The following is a 21,237-nucleotide window of genomic DNA, read 5'->3' on the forward strand; positions in this document are numbered from 1 at the left end:
GCGCGTGACCCGCGAACCCGTGACCCGCGAACCCGTGACCCGCGAGCCCGCCGCGCGCACCGCCCCAAACGCCGCCGGAGCCGCCGCGAGGCCGCGCCGACAGGAGTGCTGCGCATGCGCGCGGCCGGGCGGAGGCGGTGCCGCTGTGGGAGGTGGCTCGAGGGGGGGGGCGGGGGGCAGGGCTATGCAAACGGAAGGCGCGCGGCGGCGGGTCCGAAAGGCTCGCGGGGAGAGAGCGGGCGGGCGGGCCCCGCGCCTCGGGCCGTGCGGCTATTGGCTCCCCGCCGCGTGAAGGCGGGCGGAAGCGGAAGTTTCTGTCCGCCCTCATTTCCGGGGGGTGGGCGCGCGGGTTGATTCGTTCTGCCCCGGTGACTCGGCCGCCGCGCGCTGCAATGGCGGGTGAGTACCGGGACCGGACGGACCGGACCGGGCCTGCCCCTGCCCCGCCCGGACGCGCACCGAGGGCTGACAGTCCCCTTCCCCCTCCCCCCGCTGCCGTGGCCGCGGAGGGAGGCGGGGGTTTGCCCCCTTGGGGAAACCATTCTGGGCGCTGCCGGCGCCTCTCTGTGAGGGGCAGCGGGGCCCCGCCTGCGGCCGATGCTGTTTCCCTCAGCCGGGCTCGGGCAGGGCCTCCGTACCCCGTGGGAGCGTGGTGGCCGGGGCGTGAGGCGAGGAAGCGGGGCGTGAGCTTGGGGCGGCCCTGGTGGGTCCAGCGGGCGAGGGTGGCGGTGAGGGCTGAGCGCGGTGAACTCGGGCGTCAGTGGAGAGCAGGGCCGGTGTCCGGCCTCCCCCTCCGCTGCGGGCATCCTCGGGCTCACCTATCCCTATACTTAGCTGTGGTAAACCTCCCGTGTCTGCTGGTCTAGGGAGGGGTGGCAAGATCAAACCCCCGAGCTTATTTTTACTTAAAGCTGACTATTAGAAAGTAGAGAAAGAACTTTCTGCTGAGACTTCTGGAATGACAAAAGGGCTGGATTTTTGCAGCGTTAAAAAAGTGCCATGATAGTTAAAACATGTTTGCTGTACCGGATTGTGATTTGAAAAACAGATTAGGTGTGATTTGTGTTACTTTCCTTCACATCTGCTCTGACAGAGAACTGGCAATTGCTGGTGGGATAGTTGCCACTGTAGTTCATAAACAAACACTTGAAATGCCCCGGAACATGTCACTTAGAAAGTTCTTTTAAAGAAACATCAGGTAAACTGAATTCTTAATTTCTACTTGCAGCTTTCAAATGTTTTATTGGAACAATTTAGAACACTTGAGGAGACTTAAATATTTTTATTGTAGTGCCCCTCTTTCACAGAAACTGAGAGATCTGTAGTCTTTTTTCTAGTGCAAGAACAGTGTTTGGGATAAATATGTATATTCATTTTGCATATCGTGGCATCTTGTAGCTTTTTTTACCTACTTGTTCTTTATTTTGTTTATTTTGTGCTCTGGTTTTTGTGTTTTTGAGAACCTTTTTTTAAATACATTCCTTGAATAATAGTGACACATAGAGTGTGCATGTTAACATTTTTTTTTAAATCTTTTTCTTCAGGACTTACTGCTGTGGAGAAGAAGCTGGCTGAATACAAGTGTAATACAAATGAAGCAATTCAGCTGAAGCTAGGTAGTGTTACGTTTTATGTATTGGGTATTTGCTACTGGAATATATTAGTATCATCTTAAACTTTCCAATACTTAAATCCACTCCAGTTTTAATATGCACTTATTAATGTAAATAAGCAAACATAAGAATAGGAGCTCGTAGTCTAGCTCTGCTGAAACAAATAGTCAAAGTACAGCTATGGAAGTCAGTCCTGTCTCTGTGTAGAAATGTAATCAACAATGTAAGAATTGGCATGTTACCAGAGTGCAGGAATTGCATCTTTTTTATCTGGAGCATTCACTGTAGTCTTTTAGTTTTGCTTTTCTTCTCTAATCCTTATGCTGTGGTGCAGTCCTAAATACATCTTCATGGTGACCACAGCAACAGAACTAATTTCTCCAGGATACAGACATACAAACATCTAATCCTCTATCTCTTTAGCATCCTTCTTTACTCTTTCTTTGAAGGGAAAAAATAAAAGCAGGAGGACTGAAATTGCTGTGGTTTCCCCCAGCATGTGTGTCACAGAATACATTTTTGATGAAGACTGTTTAAAATCGTTAGAGAAAAAAAATCTTAGACTTTCAAGAACTGTTTGTTGCTCTCCATCGATAACTTGGTGTAGTAGGACACAGAATGTAGACAGAATTATTGGACTCTTGGTGCACTTGCTTAAATCTAAAATTTGCATGCAGCAGTAATAACTTTAAAAGTAAGACAAGTGTGTCTTATTCTTCATCTTTAGCAATGTGCTTCCTTGAGCAGTGCACATGCCATATTCATTAAGAAAAGAAAAGTATTGATCCTGTTGAACACTTCACAGAACAGATTGCCAGTAGTAGTTCTGAATACTTTGGAAGCTAAAATGTCATTATAACAAAAATACTTAATTTTTAAGCCACTGCAAGCAGTATTTATCTCCCTCTTATTATGATTTCAAACAATTATTTTATGAGTAGATCTAACTTTCTTTCACCTTTTTAAAGCCATGAATTTCCCACATGGGTATGTATGTTAAAAGTAATCGTGCACTATCCTGTTCAGGGTACTGATTTCTTCCATGGTGACAGTTCATACTTGCTCTTTGGTTTTTGTTTCTTTTTAATGCTGCTGCTTTGCCTGAGGTCTGTTGCTATCTGAATTTAGCTAAAATGTGAGCAGGCATTCTCTTTTCCTTTTGAGAGAGCCAAACTTATAATTTGTCACTTGAACGCTCCCTATTTGCATTTTTCTCTTTGAGTAACACCTAATTATCAGGAAAAACTTTTTTCTTCATCTCTGTTTTTACTTGAGTAAAGCAGCAATGAAGCTGTTCTCTACTCCACAAGCTTTTTAAAAAGTTTTAATAGCACTATTAACTCCTGCAACATCGCATGCAATATTAACTCATTCAACATTAAAAGGTTTAAAGGTTGTCTTGAGTTCCTTGTGGCTTAATGTGGCTGAACTATCACTTCAGTGCCAAAGTTAATGCTTAAGTCCCTTCCAATTTTAGGTAATATTTTAAACTGAAAATACAGAGATGATATTTGGGAATGAAGTTTCTCAGTTTTCAAAAATTTTCCCTAGGAAGTTCTACCTTAATCTCTTGATTTCATCCACTAATCATATATCAATTTATGATGGAAGAGCTCCAGAGCTCCTATCACAATTGCTGTGTAGCAGCTGCTGTAACTCCATAAGGCTGAATAAAATGCTTGTTTGGTAAGTTACTGAGTTTGCGTAGATGCCAATATAGAAGTTATTTTTACTTTACCAGAGAAGAGCTTCTTTATTACTAGACTTTGAGGAAAAGTAGCAAGTCAGGGTGGGAAATAAACCAGTAGTTATTTTGGTAATATTGGTACAAGTACCAGTATAGTACTGGTGCAGCTATTTTGTGTGTGTCAGTGCTAATTCTCCAGAATGTTGAGAGACATAAATGCACACAAACATTTGTTTCTGTTCACCACTCTGAAAACCCCTCCAGTGAAGTGTTCCCACCTGCATGAGGGAAGAGAATGGCAGAGTGAGAAGGCAGCATTGGCAGCATCTTTGGTCTGGCTTACTCTGGGAGTATCCAGCTGGGTGCTGTCCTCAGTGTTGAAGATGAAGTTAGACAGAAACATTCAGGAGATACATGAAATATATGTGCATATACATCTGTGCCAGTTCATTTTATTCTGCTTAATGATTTTATTTCCTCAGATCAAGATGTCTGTTGCCCTTGAATGCCAGCCCAACGTAGATAAGTTTGTAATTGAAGTTGTGATTGGCAGAAGGATGCCTGAATCTCTAGTCTATCTAATCTTGTTTATCTAGCTTTAGGTAAGCAAATGGAATCTGCTGACTTGGTCAAGGTCATTTTTTTTGGTTTTGGTTTTTTTCAGTTCGTTTTCCTGAGGATTTGGAGGATGACAACACCACATTTAATCCAGAGTACAGCCATCAAGTCTTTGGAGATGAGTAAGTTACCATAGAATACCAAGTTGAAAAGGCCTCAAGGATCATCTAGTCCGAAGGTGCTTGGTAAAAAGTTACAATATCCAGAACCAAATTAGTAGGTCTGGAAGAGGAAAGTTGCTTGCAGATTGTTTAAAACCAAGAAATCCTGCTATACCAAGATTTTTTAAATGACACAGCTATTCTTCAGCTTTATGACTGTATAGTGTGTATAACTATAAAGTTAAAAAGTGGCTTTAGTGCCTACCTTGTAGAGTTTGAGGCTGTAGTCATTCAATATGCTGTTTTTAAGGTAGATTAGCAGGAAATGAAATATCTGACTTTGCAGACAGAATTACTTGGTTAAGTGGGTGTTGCATTTATTACATTTTTCTAAGATTAGGAAAGAATTACCAGTTCTTGTTAATAACATTCACAGTAATGTACCAAAAGTCCTAATATCAAGCAACAGTGTATCAACTTATTTTTGCTCTTACATGGGATTTTTGGTTGTGCTGGTTTTAGCACACTGGTTTAGCTGGCTGTTCCAGGTCACTCCATGTTAACTGTATTGAATTCAGCATATATATATATATGTACACTTGTAATCAGTTAGACATGCAGTGATACAGAAGCTATATAAAAGCTCTGTTTCTGTCTTTTTTTCAAGTGTGCTGTCTTTCATTAATACTGGAGGGAAGTTAACCCCTCTGTCCCTGGTCTTAAGGCATCATTTCATATTTTCAGTAGAGGGATACTCAACAATCTGTCCTCAGTTTAAAAAATCAAAATAAAACCCTCTAAAAAAAAATCCATGTACATATATCTTGATTTCTCAAAGTAGTTAAGTTGTGTTAATTTCCAGTTCTTTTGAAAAGCATTTGAAGTACTCCAAGTAGGAAGAACTACTTATATTAATTGTGATAAAATTGTTACACTAATGCACATCTACTGTATCCATCACTGACCATAATTATGCTTTAGTAATAAGAGAACCCTCCAACCTGTTAGTATAACTAACAAGGAAATTCTTGTTCTGGCACTTGCACTTCAGATTTTAAATTATTAAACATGCTACCATGAAAGAATCTTGGTAAAAAAAAAAAAACAAACCAAAAACTATGCAGTAAAGTGATTTTTTAAAAAATAATCTTTACAAAGAAACAGGTTCTGTATTTTTGCAGTTCAGCTTTTTTCCTGAAAAGACATTTTCTACACTTGAGGACACTATAGTGTTTATGTTTAGGCAATTTATATATTCCAAGTGTAAAAAAAAGTCTTTTGTATTACATACATGTTTTTTTTACATTTACTTCCTTTTAGTTAGATTGGGTAACTAGAAACTGTCCACCAAACCCAGTTACTGCTATGACTGGTCTTGTATCTGTGTTATACAGTGTAAATGGAAGTACTGTATTCCAGATTGGTGTACAACACTGCAAAGTAAATTATTTTTATTAATTAATGTAAATAAATCGTAAAGAGTTTAAGACACCAGAAAACAAATGCAGTATTAGCTTGTTCAGATAATCTTTCTTGTGCTGCTATGTTAAGGGCACAGATTGCATTACTGAGTTCAGGAACATCTTCTCTTTCTCCACTAGAGGAGCAGATAAACCAGCAGAAATAGTGCAGGGCATTATTCTGCCTAGATAGTGCACATCCAGTTAGATTCTGTTCTCCTGTTAAGAAGCTTTCATCCCTGGGAAACATGATATCAACTTCAAAGCATATTATATGAAAGCTCTGTGATGGGCATGTTCTGCTGTGCATAAAGTTCCTAATTACTCTTTTCTCCTTCCTCAGTGAAGTTGCTTTTGGCTACAAGGGACTGAAGATCCTCTTGTACTATATTGCTGGTAACCTCTCAACGCTCTTCCGCATCGAGTACACATCTAAAGTTAATGAGAAGTTCGACTGTGTGGAGGTAAAGACAGAACCAGACCTTAAAATATTAAGAAGATTTACCTAGGACAAGAATTCTAGGTTTAGTATTTGCCCACTCAAATGTGGTTTACATAAAGGGAAACAAAGGTTCCTTAGTTGCTAAGTGGGAAAAAGCTTTGAGCTTAATTTGTTTTCCCATTGTTCCTCCTTTGACTGCAGTGCCATCAAAATCGTGTCAAACAGTACAGTCAGACATGGCCAGTTCCACAAAAAAACCCACAAGTTAGCAAGTCTGTGTTTTCATGTTAACTGTCTCCAGGAGGAAGACTAGCATTGGTGGGTTTTAGTATTGGAGAGAATTCACTAAGAAGAAAAAGGAGGTTTCTTCATGAGGTAGGATACTTAACTGTGTCTCAAAATGTGAAACGTGGAGAAAAAGTAACACAGAAGATAGAATTACCTGCAGGATGTTTGTTTTTTTTTCTTTTTGCCTACAGGTTTTCTAAGATTGTAGAAAATACTTGTAGAAAAAGCTTTTTTTTCTCCTTCTGCCTACATGCTCAGTATTTTTGAGATAATCCCACAAAAGCTAACCTGATCAGCCTTTCAGCCAACTGAAGAAAGGTGCCATGGGTCTTAGAAATAGAGCAAAGTACCTTCTTAATGAGAGTTTTAATTGTTAAATACTTGTTTAAGTGCCTGTACAGTCATTTAGAAAAAGTCTGTTTTCCAGAGTTTTCTTTGATGCATTAAGAAGTGCAAGTTTTACTTAAAGAAAAAAGTTGGTTCCTTCCCAAAGGGACTATTGCTGTGATTATTGATGAGTCTTCAGAAAATACATTTTGTGACAGCTGCATATTTGCACTGGCTTCAAATTACTGTCAGAGAGAAGGTTTAAAAAAAAGAACATCTTTGAGTTCGAACTGTGTTTTAAGTTCTTAATTTCAAAATAATTTGAATTTATTTAAATATTTTTAAAGGCCTATTGTAAAGGAAAAAAAAATTGTAAAGGTTTGCCCTTCCTTGTCATGAAGTTGTGTTAGACTATACTTAGTTCCAGAAGCTTAGCGCCTGGACGTGTCTGAAATACTTTTGAAGCTAGGACAACATATCTTAGGAGTGAAAGGTCACACTCCTCAATCCTTAGAAGGTTTTAAGAAATGAGGGAAAGTACTGTTTGCGGAATAGTAATCATGTTAAAATCAAACAAGCTAACTTTTCACCTTATAATTTTTAATCCTGTCACAACAGAAATCCATGCTATTGCACCTTTTTACATGGCAAAGCCACTTTTCTGTAGGTATGAGCAAGGCAAACAACTTCTGTCTTGTCCTAAGCACACTCTTCAAGTCTCTGACTGCTCACAGTTCTTGCTTCTTTCAAGCCTGTTTTCTATCCTGAATTGGTCTTCTAATTGCTTCAGATACAGAAATGGGACAAAATAAAGAAGTTTCTGTGTGAGGCTTCTGTATACTTTACAGAGGATCTACAGGCTTTGGCTGAATCAGAAGAATGTGGTAGCTTATCCTGTGCTCCCCTTGGTATCACTAACACTACATCCAAATAGTCTACTCATATGGCTGTATATAAGCTTCAGTAGGAAAAAATATAAGGTTGTCATAACCTTGTTTTGCGCTTGTGTTTGTTACCACCTTAAGATATGAATGTATTTTCAGAGATTAAAACACAAGCTGTCATTACAGCAGGATACTAATTTAAATGCATATTAACATTTACTTTTCCTAGTTAACTGTTTGGTTGCTGATCTCGGCTCATTCAGGATAATCATGCAAGATGTGGAGAAGCTGCCATACATGTCTTATAGTCTTTGTGAATAGATAGTGTTTAAGAATGGACAGCAGTTTTTGTCTTTAACATTAATGGTTACAAGTGAGAAGTTTGTTTTTATGCTTCTGGCCAGTCTGTTATCACTTCTACAATTCCTGGACGATTGAGTTTCTCTGTTCTACCTCTCTGTGAGAGTAAGATAACCCATTTACTCCACTACAAAGGATTTATCTGACATTTGATTTAATGCTCTGTAACATTATTTACATGTTAGTATTTTGTATTTGAATACTCACACAAGCCTGTTCAACAGCAGGGTGTTTTCTTCTGTGGTAAGTTTGGTTCCATTATTGCTAAAGCAGCTGCTACAGTCTCTGCTAGGAACTGACAGAAATATTGGCCCCAATACCATTTCTCCCGACCCTCCCACCCCCAAGATGTTTTAGATGTTTTCAAACATAAGGTAAAAGATAAGTTCCTGAAATGTCAAGAGCCAAAATGCCAGTCATGTTTTTGCATCTTAATATCTCACTGAAGATGCATCTAAACTATGTTAGTAGGAAAGGCTCAGCAAAGTATGATCATGTTCTGAACACAAGTTGACACTTCATTTCATGAAAAAAGACAGAACTTATCCCTTGGGTGGAGTTCATTGTTTCAAATATCTGGAGAGCTTTCCTCTAGTGTAAATATAAACAGCATTGACCTCCAAATTCCTGCTTTGAGATTTGCAGCTGCTCTAGTATCTTCCTTTTTTTTTAACATTTTATGATGGGGTGGGAGAAAGTATTTCACTAACTTCTAAAACAGTAAATACGTCTGTTTATAGAATTGTAGAATAATTTGGGTTGGAAGGAACCTCTTACTTTGTAGTTCATCTCATACATTTGCTTTACATAAAAGTAAATGGAAAGCTATAATTCTCATTTTGGACATACTTTTAGTAATACTATTGATCACTGTTGCTTCCCACTGGAAGTAATAAATATAGTTGCTAGAGAAATTCAGCTTTCAAAAATGTTTCTATAATTATTTTAAGTTGCTTTGAAACAGTATGTACATAGTATACAAATGTTATAACTGCCTGTTAGTACAAGAGTAATTGCTATTTTAAAAATATCCAGAGTGGAATTGTACAAAAAGACACAGCCTTTTGTCCTACTACAAAAGAAGTTAAGTTACAAGTTATACCAAATTCCTCATCATAGAACCATAGAACGGTTTGGGTTGGAAGGGACCTTAGAGATCATGTAGTTCCAACCCACCCGCGTGGGCAGGGACACCTCCCACCAGACCACGCTGCTCAAGACCTTGACACTGCCAGGGAGGGGGCAGCCACAACATCCCTGGGCAACCTGTGCCAGTGCCTTACCACTCTCATAGCAAAGAATTTCCTCCTGAATTTCCTTCATTACTTCAGATGATTCTGATTGAGGCAGTATATTGCAGGCAGTAATTCCATGGACTGAATTCACCAACTCTTGCCTGGCTTCATTCAGTTTTTTGCACACTTCATTTTAAGTGTCTTTGCCTGTGTTCAGCACTCCTGCGGTAGTCAACTGGATTGTTTTGTTGAACAGAAACTTGTGTCATTGTGTTCATCCATCCCAGTTGGTAAGATATGAGTGCCTTGCTCTGATAAAAGGGAATCTCTCACCAATATAAAAAAAATACATAAGGGAAGGGCAGTAAACAAATTTTGGTAACTCTTTGGACTGCAAACATCTCAGGGAAGCGTTTGGAAAATACTTACTAAGTAATTAATGTTTCCATTAAAAAGTATAGGTATTAATGAAACAAATGATCTGTATGCTGTTGATTATTTCGAGATTCTAGTATTCCAGGACTATTAACTGAAAACTGGATCACTTAAACTTTGGCCATCACTCAACTGAGGGTTCTGGGGTTTCCACTGTAGGAAGGAGATCTTATTAACCCTAAAAGTAACAGAAGATTGTATTTTCTTTGGTTATGTCAGGCTCTGTTTCAAGGGGAGAGAAATTTTGGGAGGCAGTAGGTGAAAATCTGCAGTAGTCATATAGAACTAAGATTATCTTTAGCTGCTAAGCCTCTGTTGTCATGATTTAATTATTTCTATGTTATGGAAAACAAGATATTTTTTTCTGTGGTGGCTGCCAGGGATGCATTTGTTTTTTGTGCTTTCAGCAGGTGAAAGCTTGTCTTCCTCCTTAGCACTAATGAGGAAATTTTCAGATGTAAGGGGAGAAAAGTTACATACTGACTACATAGTAAGATTATATAAGCAAGCATTAAGTATCTTCCACATAGTCTGAGTTAATTAACTGATGCTTTGCAGTACTGTTTTAATTCTTTCTTGTTTTTACATGCCTTTTTCAGATAGGAAATGGAAGTTGTTATAGATTCTTATAGTTTCCTATAGCTGTGTCAGCAGTGCAGAATTAAATTCCGTTTAAACAATGCACTTGGACGGTCTGGGAGGGGGGAAAAGCATTTCTAAAATGCATTCCATACAAATACTTCTTTATGTAATTCATTGATTCTGAAAAAAAATAGCTGATTTTGTGTAGTGGACTTAAATCAGCAAGTGTGAAGAAAAAGTTTAACTACTACTGCTTTTAAGAAAAATAGCAAGAGTTCCAATAAATACATCATCTTTGTTTAGAGAATGAAATGGATGTAAAGATTGCATGCAGTTTAACTGGGTTCTTACACCAAGTATTGTAGAGCTATATTTTAACTGCTTAATTGCTCTCTCTACAAATATAAATATAAATATAAATATAAATGTTGGTAGTACCAAACCATTAAGAATAAAACTTGTTTGTGCTGAACTACGTCCATCTTTCTCTGCACTAAAAATGTAACTGAATGATAAAGTGCTATTCATTTGCAGGTGCATTGCTTCTACTTAAGGGACTATGGTTGAAAGGACAGGAATTAGTAGCATGTTGTATTAGCCTTTTGTAGTGTATTTTGTTCTAAGCATCTTAATTTCCCTGTTTTGAATGCTAAGTAGCAAGGGTCTTGGTTTTGAACTAATACCCATCATGCATGTAAACGGTGTGAAAGAGCTGCTTAGTAAGTTAACACAAAGTGTTCTTGTGTCAGTCCTTGTGGAAATAGATACAATACAAACATTACAGCTGAACTCACGGCAAACTCCATTAAGTAAAAACCTGGATTCATTGTCCAGAGGAAAGTTTGAATTGAATGTAAGCTCATTTTGTTGAATGTAATGTCAGGCTTTTAGGGCTTGTATTGAGGAGTAGGGTTTTGTTAAGTTGAGACCAATTCATTAAGTTTTATTGCCTGGTGAGAAGCAGTAATACGTTATTGTGAAACTTCATCAAATATTCATGGTTAAAAAGAAGTAGTAAATGTATTCAATCAAGTGGTCTTTTTGGGATCTGAAAAGGATTATGAAGTCTGCTCAGCTGATAGTCTCTAACTTCAGTTATCTGAAAAGACTAATTTTAATATCCAATTTTAATTTTGGTTTTAGAATATTTTTTCTTCCCCAGTACATTAGACTACAGGTCAGATTTCCTGACAGTATCCTAAAGTTATATATTTATTATTTTATATAAAACCTTGTTTTCAAAATGTTCTTGTATTAGAATGTGGGGTGTTCTGAGTTTGTAATATGTTTTTCAGCTGATCCCTACAAATGAACATATCAAGCAGAGAGACTTAAGAATGCAAGAGTATATAGTTGTCACTTTCCTATTTGGGACATACCATTTTTTTGCCTTTGTTCCTTTCTCTCCACTTAGTTGTACATCACCTTCTGCCTCTTGTAAGCTGCTTGTTTGGGAACCCAAGTTCCATAAGGCTTGTGTGGAATAATCTTGGGGAATTGCTGGATACGTAGATTCTGAGTATGCCTCGCTTTCAGAGCCAACACTCTTGGCTTTTACTTGGGCAAATGTAATGATGTCTAAATACAGAAACACTAATGAACTTATCCTGTAATTTGTGAGCTTTTTGATACTTTCAGTGGGTGGATAGTGACCTTTCTGGGTCTTGTCAGTGCAGCTCCTTTACTTCATAAGAGGTCACTAGTGAAAGATAGGGAAGCTTGAGTTTTGCCTTTTTTTTTTCTTTTTTTGTTTACCATTAGGCTAATGCATCTCTCTTATATTAATTTCTTATAGCACAATAGTGACATCAGTGCTGTCTTGTTTTAATCTTTCACTGATCCTGCCCTCTTTTTTCATCCCCAGGCAGATGATGTTGAAAGTAAGATTAGAGAAATAATTCCTCCAGGTTTTTGCACAAACACAGATGACTTTGTGTCTCTGCTGGAGAAGGAGGTCAATTTCAAGCCCTTTGGAATGCTGCTGCACACATATTCTGTTCATAATGAGGAAGCTGGTGAAGATATAACATACCAGATATACAAGGTATGAAAAATAAGTTAAACTGCCGCTTTTGAGCAACAAAATTAACTTTAACTTTGCAGCGTGGCACTTCCAGTACTGTTTCAACTATAATATGGAAATACTACCATTTTACCAGATTATTGATAATTATAAACACGCCTTTTGGTATTGGAGAATATAATTAGGTTTGCGTGTCTTTTCCTCTTCCATCTGTGATGGGTTTCACCTGACTTCTCCTGGCTTTTTCCCTAGGCTGACATGACATGTCCAGGCTTTCGAGAATATCATGAAAGGCTTCAGACGTTCTTGATGTGGTTTATTGAAACTGCTAGCTTTATTGATGTAGATGATGAAAGATGGAACTACTTTCTAGTGTAAGTACAGTTCTAAAGCAACAGTGGACCTTATTACCTCCACAAAGCCTGCATTTTAATTGTGGCTGGCCAATTATTGGAGCAGTATAATGATATTTTTCCCAGGAAAGAAAAACCATTGTTTATGAGGCTTGAGTTTTCCTCCATTATGCTTTGGGAAAGCTTGAGAATAGAGCTGAATTAAATGCTGTTGTCCGTTAGAGCCCTGAATGTAGGCTTAAACAGTAAAATGAGCTTTGCCTGTGTTTTCTTTTACTTGCCACCTATTCATCTTTATAATAGGCAAGTGCACTGAAGTGCTGTAAAGAGGCCTGATTTATCCAAGTTGCTGCACACCAATTAAGTGAATTGTACATTCAGAACATAGCAGGTGTACCCATTGGGCCCTCACAGAGTAGCTTGCTGACACTGAAAATTCAGTTGGAGAATGGAAAAGAAAATGGACACTGCATGGGAGCGCGACTGTAATTGACCTGCTTGGCTTTCTGTTTTATCTGCAGATTTGAGAAGTATAATAAGGATGGAGCTACGCTCTTTGCGACCGTAGGCTACATGACAGTCTATAATTACTATGTGTACCCAGACAAAACTCGGCCACGTGTAAGGTAATTGGCGGCGTAACTCGTGCCTTGCCTTTTATTTCAGAAGAGGGAACTGCTGAAGTTCCCAATACTTGTTTATAATGGTGTTGATTTGTTTAAAAAAATCCCCATTATTAGCTGGCTATGCACTGATTTATTTCATTGTTCCCTTCTTGAAGCGGAGGGAATATCAAACAAGTTTGGAATATTTAGCAATTTTAAGACTGTTAAAAATTGTATTCTAAGATTGCACACGTACTTTAATCTAAAATCAAATACCATTTCGTTTTGAAACCTTTACATTATAATGTTTGCAAATGCATGCATTTGATCTGAAAATACATGCCTTTGTCTGTAGCCAGATGCTGATATTGCCACCATTCCAAGGAGAAGGCCATGGTGCTCAGCTGCTTGAAACAGTTCATAGATACTACATGTCTTCTCCTGCTGTACTTGATATAACAGGTTTGTGTTAAATCTTTAACTCAGTTCACCTGTTTAATAAGCAACTTCTTAGCATTTGCAAGTTGGTAGCCTGCAAACTAACTTTCATGTTCATTTGTCAGAATTAAATAGCTTTTTGAAAACTGAGCTTCAGCTCAGTTCAGGATTAATAGTACCCTGATTTACAGAAGAACTGTATATAATGTACTCCTTAAATCCTTTACTTAGAGAACAGCACACCAGGAAAATTCAGTCCCTAGCATGAACGGATTACCAGCTAATTAGACATTTTATTGTGAGGTACACAGCTGAGTTTGCCAAGAGATCAAGCTTTGTCAGATACCTTTTTCAACTTACTCCTATTAGCCAGAATTTAAAACTGGACATGACAGACTAAAATTGCATGTTAGTATTAGTGTGCAAGCCAGACTTTTAGAGATGGTAAAAATCTGTAGGGAGTTTGCTCCAGGAGCATGCTGGCTGAAGGCACCTAAGATATTGGAAGTGTGTGCACCAAAACCTAAAAATTAAGAAAATGGCAGAGGGGGAAAAGGTGTATGTGCATAAAAAATACAACACTAAAAACGTCTACAAACATGACATCTGTCCTGTGGTTTCAACAATATAGGAAGAAATGTAGTTCAAACATATGACTTGACCATTGAGTTCTAGGTGCTGCCTCAGATCTCCTCTTAGTTAGAAATACTCCCCCTCCCCCCCATACTAATTGGAATGTCATAGAACACTTGCTTTCATAACACATTGCTGCAGAATAATCCTAATGACACAATCCACCTCATAATTCTAATCTTCTTCATGGGAACCTAAAGGAGTATAACTTTGTTAATGCAAAAGGAAATCGTGTACATCATGCATTTACTTCTTTTCATTCTAACAATGCAAAACTTCACATGGCTTTTATAGCTGAGGGTAAGCAAAATCTCAACATGGTAGTACATAAATCATGCAACATGTTCATGGCTCAATGCCTTAAATGCAGGGTTGTACTAACAGTAAGTGTACGCTAAAATATGTTCATTTCTTTATGGAATAAAGGAGAAAGCTTGCAATATTCTACATGGCACTCAAGTTATGGAAATTCAAGCTTTTACAAAAATACTGTCCTTTTTGAGGGCAAAATCAAGCTTGACAATCTTGATATGGACAGGATATGTGGTAAAGTAGCATCTAAAATTGTGAAGTAAAGCCTTTAACTTTCCTGAAAAGAGGAAAATCTGCTTAACCTCTCTGAAGGAGATAATGTTTAAAAAAAAAATCCTTTGGAGGTTTACAACAAATATTTTGCTCCGGTTATAACCTATCATTCTAACTGACATGTGAAATTAGTGCTGATAGTAGTGAATGTACAGAAACTGCCATGTCTGTCTTTTAACTGAGCAGAAAGGAATGGATTAACTTTTTAGTACACCTTCTCCAATCTTTTTTGCAGAATAAATGCTGTAAGATTCTCCATACTGCAATGGGCCAATCATGTGCAAGCAGTCTCCAAAAAAAAAACCTAATTGCTGGTTGTGCAGTGCTGTGTATACAGTGCCTAACCATCTATCCCAGTCCTCCTTCTTGGGAACTTAGTACCTTTTGATTATCTTTAAGCTGCAAATTTACAAATTCTCTGTGGACCACTATTTACACTGGTCCTTTAAACTAAATTAAAACACAGCAGAGATATAAGCTGTTAGGATATAAATTCCACAATTCTAGTCCACAGAAATCAAGTGTTGGGAGGGAACACCACCCTGCTGCTTACCTGTAGTAAGCCTGTCTAAGCAATTAAGCAAGAAAGAAAAATGTCACAATGTTGTAAGCAATTTTGCTTTGCATAGTTCATCAAGTGGGAACAAAGTTTCGTATGGGGCTATGTTGATGTTCACCAAAGCTAGTTTTCAACTTTGTGTTTCCTAAAGGAGCAGCTTAGATAGTTACGCTGCCATTTTAAGCAAACTGGAAGTAACTTGAAGTTGTTATTGACTTTTGATAAGGTCCTTCCAGCCTTTTAATTTTGGATAAGTTTCTCCTTGGGTTGTTGTACCTTTCTCTGTCTTCCTTCCTAACAAAGACTGCAAGTCAATACATGGCTTTGGCTGGTTTTGTTGTGTACAGTAGGATAGTTTCTCCAGTCTTTTTCTTACATAGCATTCTAGTTATTCTACCACCCTGTTAAATATAGAATACATGGAACATGCAAGGAAGAGTTTATACTTAGAGTAATTTAATTTTCTCAAGGAGTTAAATTGGATTAGACAGGTATATTATCAGTCTCTTAGAAATGCTTATGTAATTCTATACAGTGCTGCATGCACAAAATATTAAAGGTTTTTCTGCAACATCTTATGTCTATTGTGAGACGTAAAACTTTGAGAGCAATACTTACAAGTAAGCACAGTTGTTTATGTACTGAAGAATACTGTATCTGCTTCTCTTTTGTGTAGTTACTTGGAATTACATACCAGAGATAAGGAGAAAAAATGTTGATACTAAGTACCTGCTGCTTTTTTTATCTTTCTAGCTGAAGATCCATCTGAAAACTATGTGAAGCTAAGAGACTTTGTTCTTGTAAAGCTCTGTCAAGATTTGCTTTGCTTTTCCCCAGGAAAGTTAATGCAAGGTTTCAGTCAAGAAATGGTGATGGAAGCACAGCAAAAACTGAAAATAAATAAGGTACTAATAAATCAGAACAGATATAGATGGTCATATTCTTATAAAACTAGTACAATAACCATTTAAGCGTAGAGGTAGAGATTTGGAATCTAAGCATTATTGATGGTTTTAACAGATTGTTAGTATTTATCTGGAATAGAGATCCTAGCTTCTGTTCATAGAGAAATGGTTTGGGTTTTTTTTTTACCCACTAGCTCTGCTGATGTAATAGATTTTGACATGCTTTCCATTTCTTTATATTTATACAAATAACAATGTTGGGTTTGGAATGCAGTACACTAAAGTAGCAAACAACTGCTACTAAGGCAGCTCTAAACACTTGGAGAACTAAATAGTTAAGTTGAACACTTAAATTTGCTTGTAATCGCTGCAGTAAGTGATTAAACTCATTAGCAAGTATGGTAGTGAAACAGCAGAGTTGCTTAATTAAAAATGTATTTTAATTCAGTTTAATGAAAACTTGGTTTGAGAGATAGGTGTGAAACCATATTAAAATATGTTCATGAAAATGGTACAGCTTGTGTAAGGAAGCTTAATCTGCAGCCTTTTGTCTGATACCTTAAACCTGAAAAGATGTTAGGTTTGGTTTCCTTTAACAGTACCTAAACATCTGCTACTGTAGCAAATACTTATTGTTGTTCTGCTTCTCAGCAAAGGAATATTTCATCTTAAATTCTGTTCTTGTATAGATGCAGTAGTTAATAGTACTACAGTAATGTAGTAGCAATGTTTTTTTGGTTGGTTCTGGTTTTTTGGGGGTTTTTGTTTGCTTTTTTTTTGTTTGGGTTTGTTTTGTTTTTCTTCCCAGATACTATACTAGTAACATCTGGTTCCAAAAGCACTTCATTTTTTCCATTTACTGATCCTCTCATTTTTTTTCCCTAAAAAGAATACTTTAAATATTTTTATTTCATTCTTCTATTTAGAACTTGCAGGAGGCCTTGTGAAGGACAGTAGATATATGAGGAACATTCAAATTAGAAAGAATTTCTTTACGGAGAGGGTGATCAGGCATTGGAATGGGCTGCCCCAGGAAGTAGTGGATTCTCCATCCCTGGAGATATTTTAAAAAAGACTGGATGTGGCACTCAGTGCCATGGGCTGGTAACTGCAGCGGTAGTGGATCAAGGGTTGGACTTGATGCTCTCTGAGGTCCCTTCCAACCCAGCCAATTCTATGATTCAATGATTCTATGAAATTCTATGAAATATTGTTTAGTGAAGTATTGATTAATGTCCCCATGTCTAATGCTTCAGTTTTTTGAACTATGTTTTGGCTCTGGCTACTGGCCTTTACTCATTTACAGCAGGTCCTTGAAGCACCTCTACAGCTGGTGCAACACTTGGAGAGATCAGATACTGGCTGCCTGTAAGAAAATTATTTTGAAGGAAAGACGATTTTTTTTTTTTATCAATTTAACATATGAGACAGGATAAGTTTGACAGAGGCATTGCTCGTGGCTCTGTCTTATAATAACTATTTCGATATTTGTTCACTTTGAGTTGTATTGAGTGACCTCTTTATTTAGATATGGGTTTTTTTGTTCTTCTTTGTTTATTAGCAACACACAAGAAGAGTTTATGAAATTCTCCGATTGCGTGCAACAGATATGGGTGATGCAGAGCAGTCCAGAAGCTATCGGTTGGATGTTAAAAGAAGACTGATTGGCCCCTACAAGGTGTATATGACTTTAATATTATTATTTCAAAGCTAATTACACATGATTTTACTTTAATTTCCATAAATGTAGTTGATGCCAATTATGTTGCCAATCAAATACTATTAGTTATGCAGTGTTCTACTGACATACAGATGGTGAAGAAGAGAACATACACATATAGCAGTGCTGAAGATCCTGTGTTTGGCTGCTGAATGTTTCCTGCCCAGTTCCAGCAGGAAGTTACTACTAAGGTTATGTTCTCTATCTGCAAGAGGCATTATGCCCAACTAGGCTTGAGGAGAAAAAAAATGTCAATTTCTTGAAAAGGTTAAAATACCTTAAATAGACAAGGAAAAAATTTTGAGAGGTAAATGCTGTAATAAGTTTAGACTGCAGATGATGTACAGTTGAGATTCTTGTTCCACTTGTTAGCTGGGTCTTAACAAAATAGTTTGCTGGAAGTAATTGAGCCATGTCAACTTAGAGCTCTAAGCAAAAGGAATATAAAATTATTTCAGCAGTAAAGTTTCAAGCAAGTATTAAATTTAGTACTAAGTTCTTATTTCCTATTCAATATGCTTCTCAGAATCTTCAGTTGCGTAAGATGATTTTTTGAGATACATTTTTTTAAAAAATCCTAGTTGCTCATGGCATCATTCATCATTTTAAGAGCTAACAGACCACATTCTAGGTTTATTGATATAGTTTGCACACTCTCTTCAATTAAGTACTTGCTAAGCAAACTGAAACCCTCTTTCTAAAGTTCCACAAAGTATGAGAAGAACCTTAATTAGCTCACAAGCTTTCCTAAATCAGCACTTACCATCTTACACCAAAATAGCAAAGCTTTGACTGTATTCTTGTTAGACTTAGAGGGGCTGCTAGCAGAAATGAGAACGCAGCACTGTGATAAAGACTTGCCTGGTCTGCAGATAACACCATGTCATGCTGAGTGGCAGGGCTTCAATCAAAAACTCTCTTCTCTTTCATGAGTGTCTTATCTCATTTGCTAAATTTTACTCAGCGTCCACTACAAATAAGACCATGATTTCTCAGCTAACAGGACTGTTAAATGGTTTATATTCATTCACTCACTCAGCACTGAAGTCCTATGGGATAAAACCAAAATTTCCTAAGCAGCTTCAATTCTAGTGTTTCTAGCAGTTTCCACTTCAGTCTTTGCGTACAATAAATGCATTAATAGCTAATGGGGCTTGTATTGCTAGATATGCAATCTTGCTGCTTCAAAATATTGCATTTTTCAGGTATTTCAGTGAGGATTCAAAAGAATTCCTTAAAGCAAACAACACTCTTTACCCGATTTTAAGTTTTGTATTCTGAAATACAACCATCTTGTTCATGGTAGTTCTACTTGGTGAACAGCTTACTCATACACTTCTTTTAAACAATATATCCAATAAGCTTTTGTCATGGTGTGGTTTTCAAAAACTTGTCACAACTGCAGTTAAGCTATATATATATTTGGAGGAAGGGGAGAAGCAATTTATAATAAAAGAATGGGGAATATTACTGCATGCTCTAATGTTGGTATCATGTTTTTATATAAAGCACTTAACAGCTTCATTTCTACAGGTATAGAACAATTTTAAATTGCTACTACCTTAATTGACTAAAAATGGTATTGCATCTTGCAGCTATTTCCTGACTAACAGTACCAGAAGTAAAACTGTATGCAGAAACTCTAGAGGAAAAAACTTGTAATACATCTATTTCCCTTGAAGTGTTCACAGTAACAAGGAGGCTGTTGCTCAAAATGCTGAGATCTTTTTATATATATATATATATATATATATATGGCTCCACTAGGTTGGAGTAACAGATACAGCCAGCTATGTTTCTTTCTGTAGAAATACAATTAATAAAAGAAATAAAATATTTGCTGTCTTAGTGAACAGAGCATCAGGTAGTTCAAAGAGGGTCAGTTTGAAATTTTAGTTTTATAGTGGCTTTTCCATTTCTGAAGAATTCTGCTGATTAGTGGGCTGCTACTAGACATGTCTCCTTGTTCATGTCTTTGTTCTTCATGTCATCCCTTTTGCTAGTAAATTCCACTGCTGTGCTGCTTTAATGGAAAGTAAGGAACTGAGCAGTTCAGCAACAAGTATCAGCTGTATAAAAATGTATCTGAGGAAAGGAAAAAACCACTTCAAAATACTTGTTTTATAAACAAGTAAAATATCACATGTGAAACAGCAATGGGAGCTCTTCATCTTGCATTACAAATACATTTCTTCATGTAAATAATTTTATTGCATTTCAGCCCTGCTAATGCTAATCCCTGGTAACTTTTGAATAATTTGTAACAGTTTGTGAAATGGTGTTTTTGTGTACAGGAGACAATTTTTGGTAAGTCAAGAATGGGAAAATAGTTGGCTGTGAACAGCTACATAATAGAACACCAGTGTGACTAATGTCAGCACAGAACTAAATGTCCTGGTCAGTCTTCTACAGTCTAGCTTTCCATGCCATACATCTTCAATAGTAAATTACCATTAGAACTAACCTGTTTGGTTAAAGAAAACCTGAAACTCTATTTCATTTCACTGATTCATTTCATAACAAGCTGTGAGGCTTTCACAGAAAAGATGCTTGAATCAAACACTGTTACTGCTTTTCTTTGTATTAAGGTCATCTTAAAGACCTAGATACTGAAATTGGATAAATTTAATTAAATCCCATATTATTATTGGTTGTGTTCAAACTACTATTTGTTTGATTGCTTAGAAAAAGCAGAGAGAACTTGCCAAGATGAGAAGGTGTCTAAGACCAGAAGAGCTGACGAATCAGTTGAACCAAATAGACCTAAACATGCAACATGAACAGTTAGAAGAGAGCTTCCAACAACTTGTTTCAGATTACCGAAGAGTCCTAGAACGACTTGCACAAGCATGAGGATCCTGCCTGTACAGGAAACTTGGGAATTTCTATACAGTGTTGTAAAGCACATCCTCAGTTGCCACTTAACTGCAAAAAATCTCATGTGACGTTTTAATCACATTAAAGTTGAATTGTGTTTCTGTGCATTTTGAATATTTTCTATTTTTGTGTTGTAGATTTTAAAATGTACTTTAGATTTGGGGGCACTTAATTGCTGATTAAACAATGTAGATTCTCAGATATCACTTCAACTGTATGTTGGGTTTTTCCTGCCTTTCTGTTTTGCCATAAGACTTAATAGACATCCTAAGAGCGAGTTAGTGCATAAATTAAGCATTATAAATATTGCATCTTAAGCTTTTCTTAACTTGATCCCTCTTGGGCTGTTCTACTTGGATCCTGTTGAACTGTGTAGGGCCTGTGTTCTCCTCAGTTTTGTGTCGGATGAGCAGGTTACAAGGCTGGTTCTGTGGTCTTGCTGGCACACTTCCTGAGTACAGGCTTTTTACCCTTTCTTAAAAGTGGATTCTGCTGCCATAAGCTATC

At 37.4% G+C, this 21,237-nt stretch overlaps 1 protein-coding gene across 1 annotated transcript; it reads left to right on the forward strand.

The window, feature by feature from the left end:
• Positions 1–291: 291 nt before the first annotated feature.
• On the forward strand, positions 292–20,837 carry HAT1 (histone acetyltransferase 1). Its single transcript, XM_030454133.1, has 11 exons — positions 292–399; positions 1,545–1,616; positions 3,965–4,040; positions 5,823–5,943; positions 11,897–12,076; positions 12,308–12,429; positions 12,930–13,034; positions 13,369–13,475; positions 15,982–16,133; positions 17,695–17,811; positions 20,539–20,837. The coding sequence occupies exons 1-11, from the start codon at positions 393–395 to the stop codon at positions 20,704–20,706; spliced, it is 1,227 nt and encodes a 408-aa protein (XP_030309993.1). The 5' UTR covers positions 292–392; the 3' UTR covers positions 20,707–20,837.
• Positions 20,838–21,237: the final 400 nt, after the last annotated feature.

This window comes from Calypte anna, chromosome 7, assembly GCF_003957555.1.
Source record: "Calypte anna isolate BGI_N300 chromosome 7, bCalAnn1_v1.p, whole genome shotgun sequence".
Lineage (NCBI taxonomy): Eukaryota > Metazoa > Chordata > Aves > Apodiformes > Trochilidae > Calypte > Calypte anna.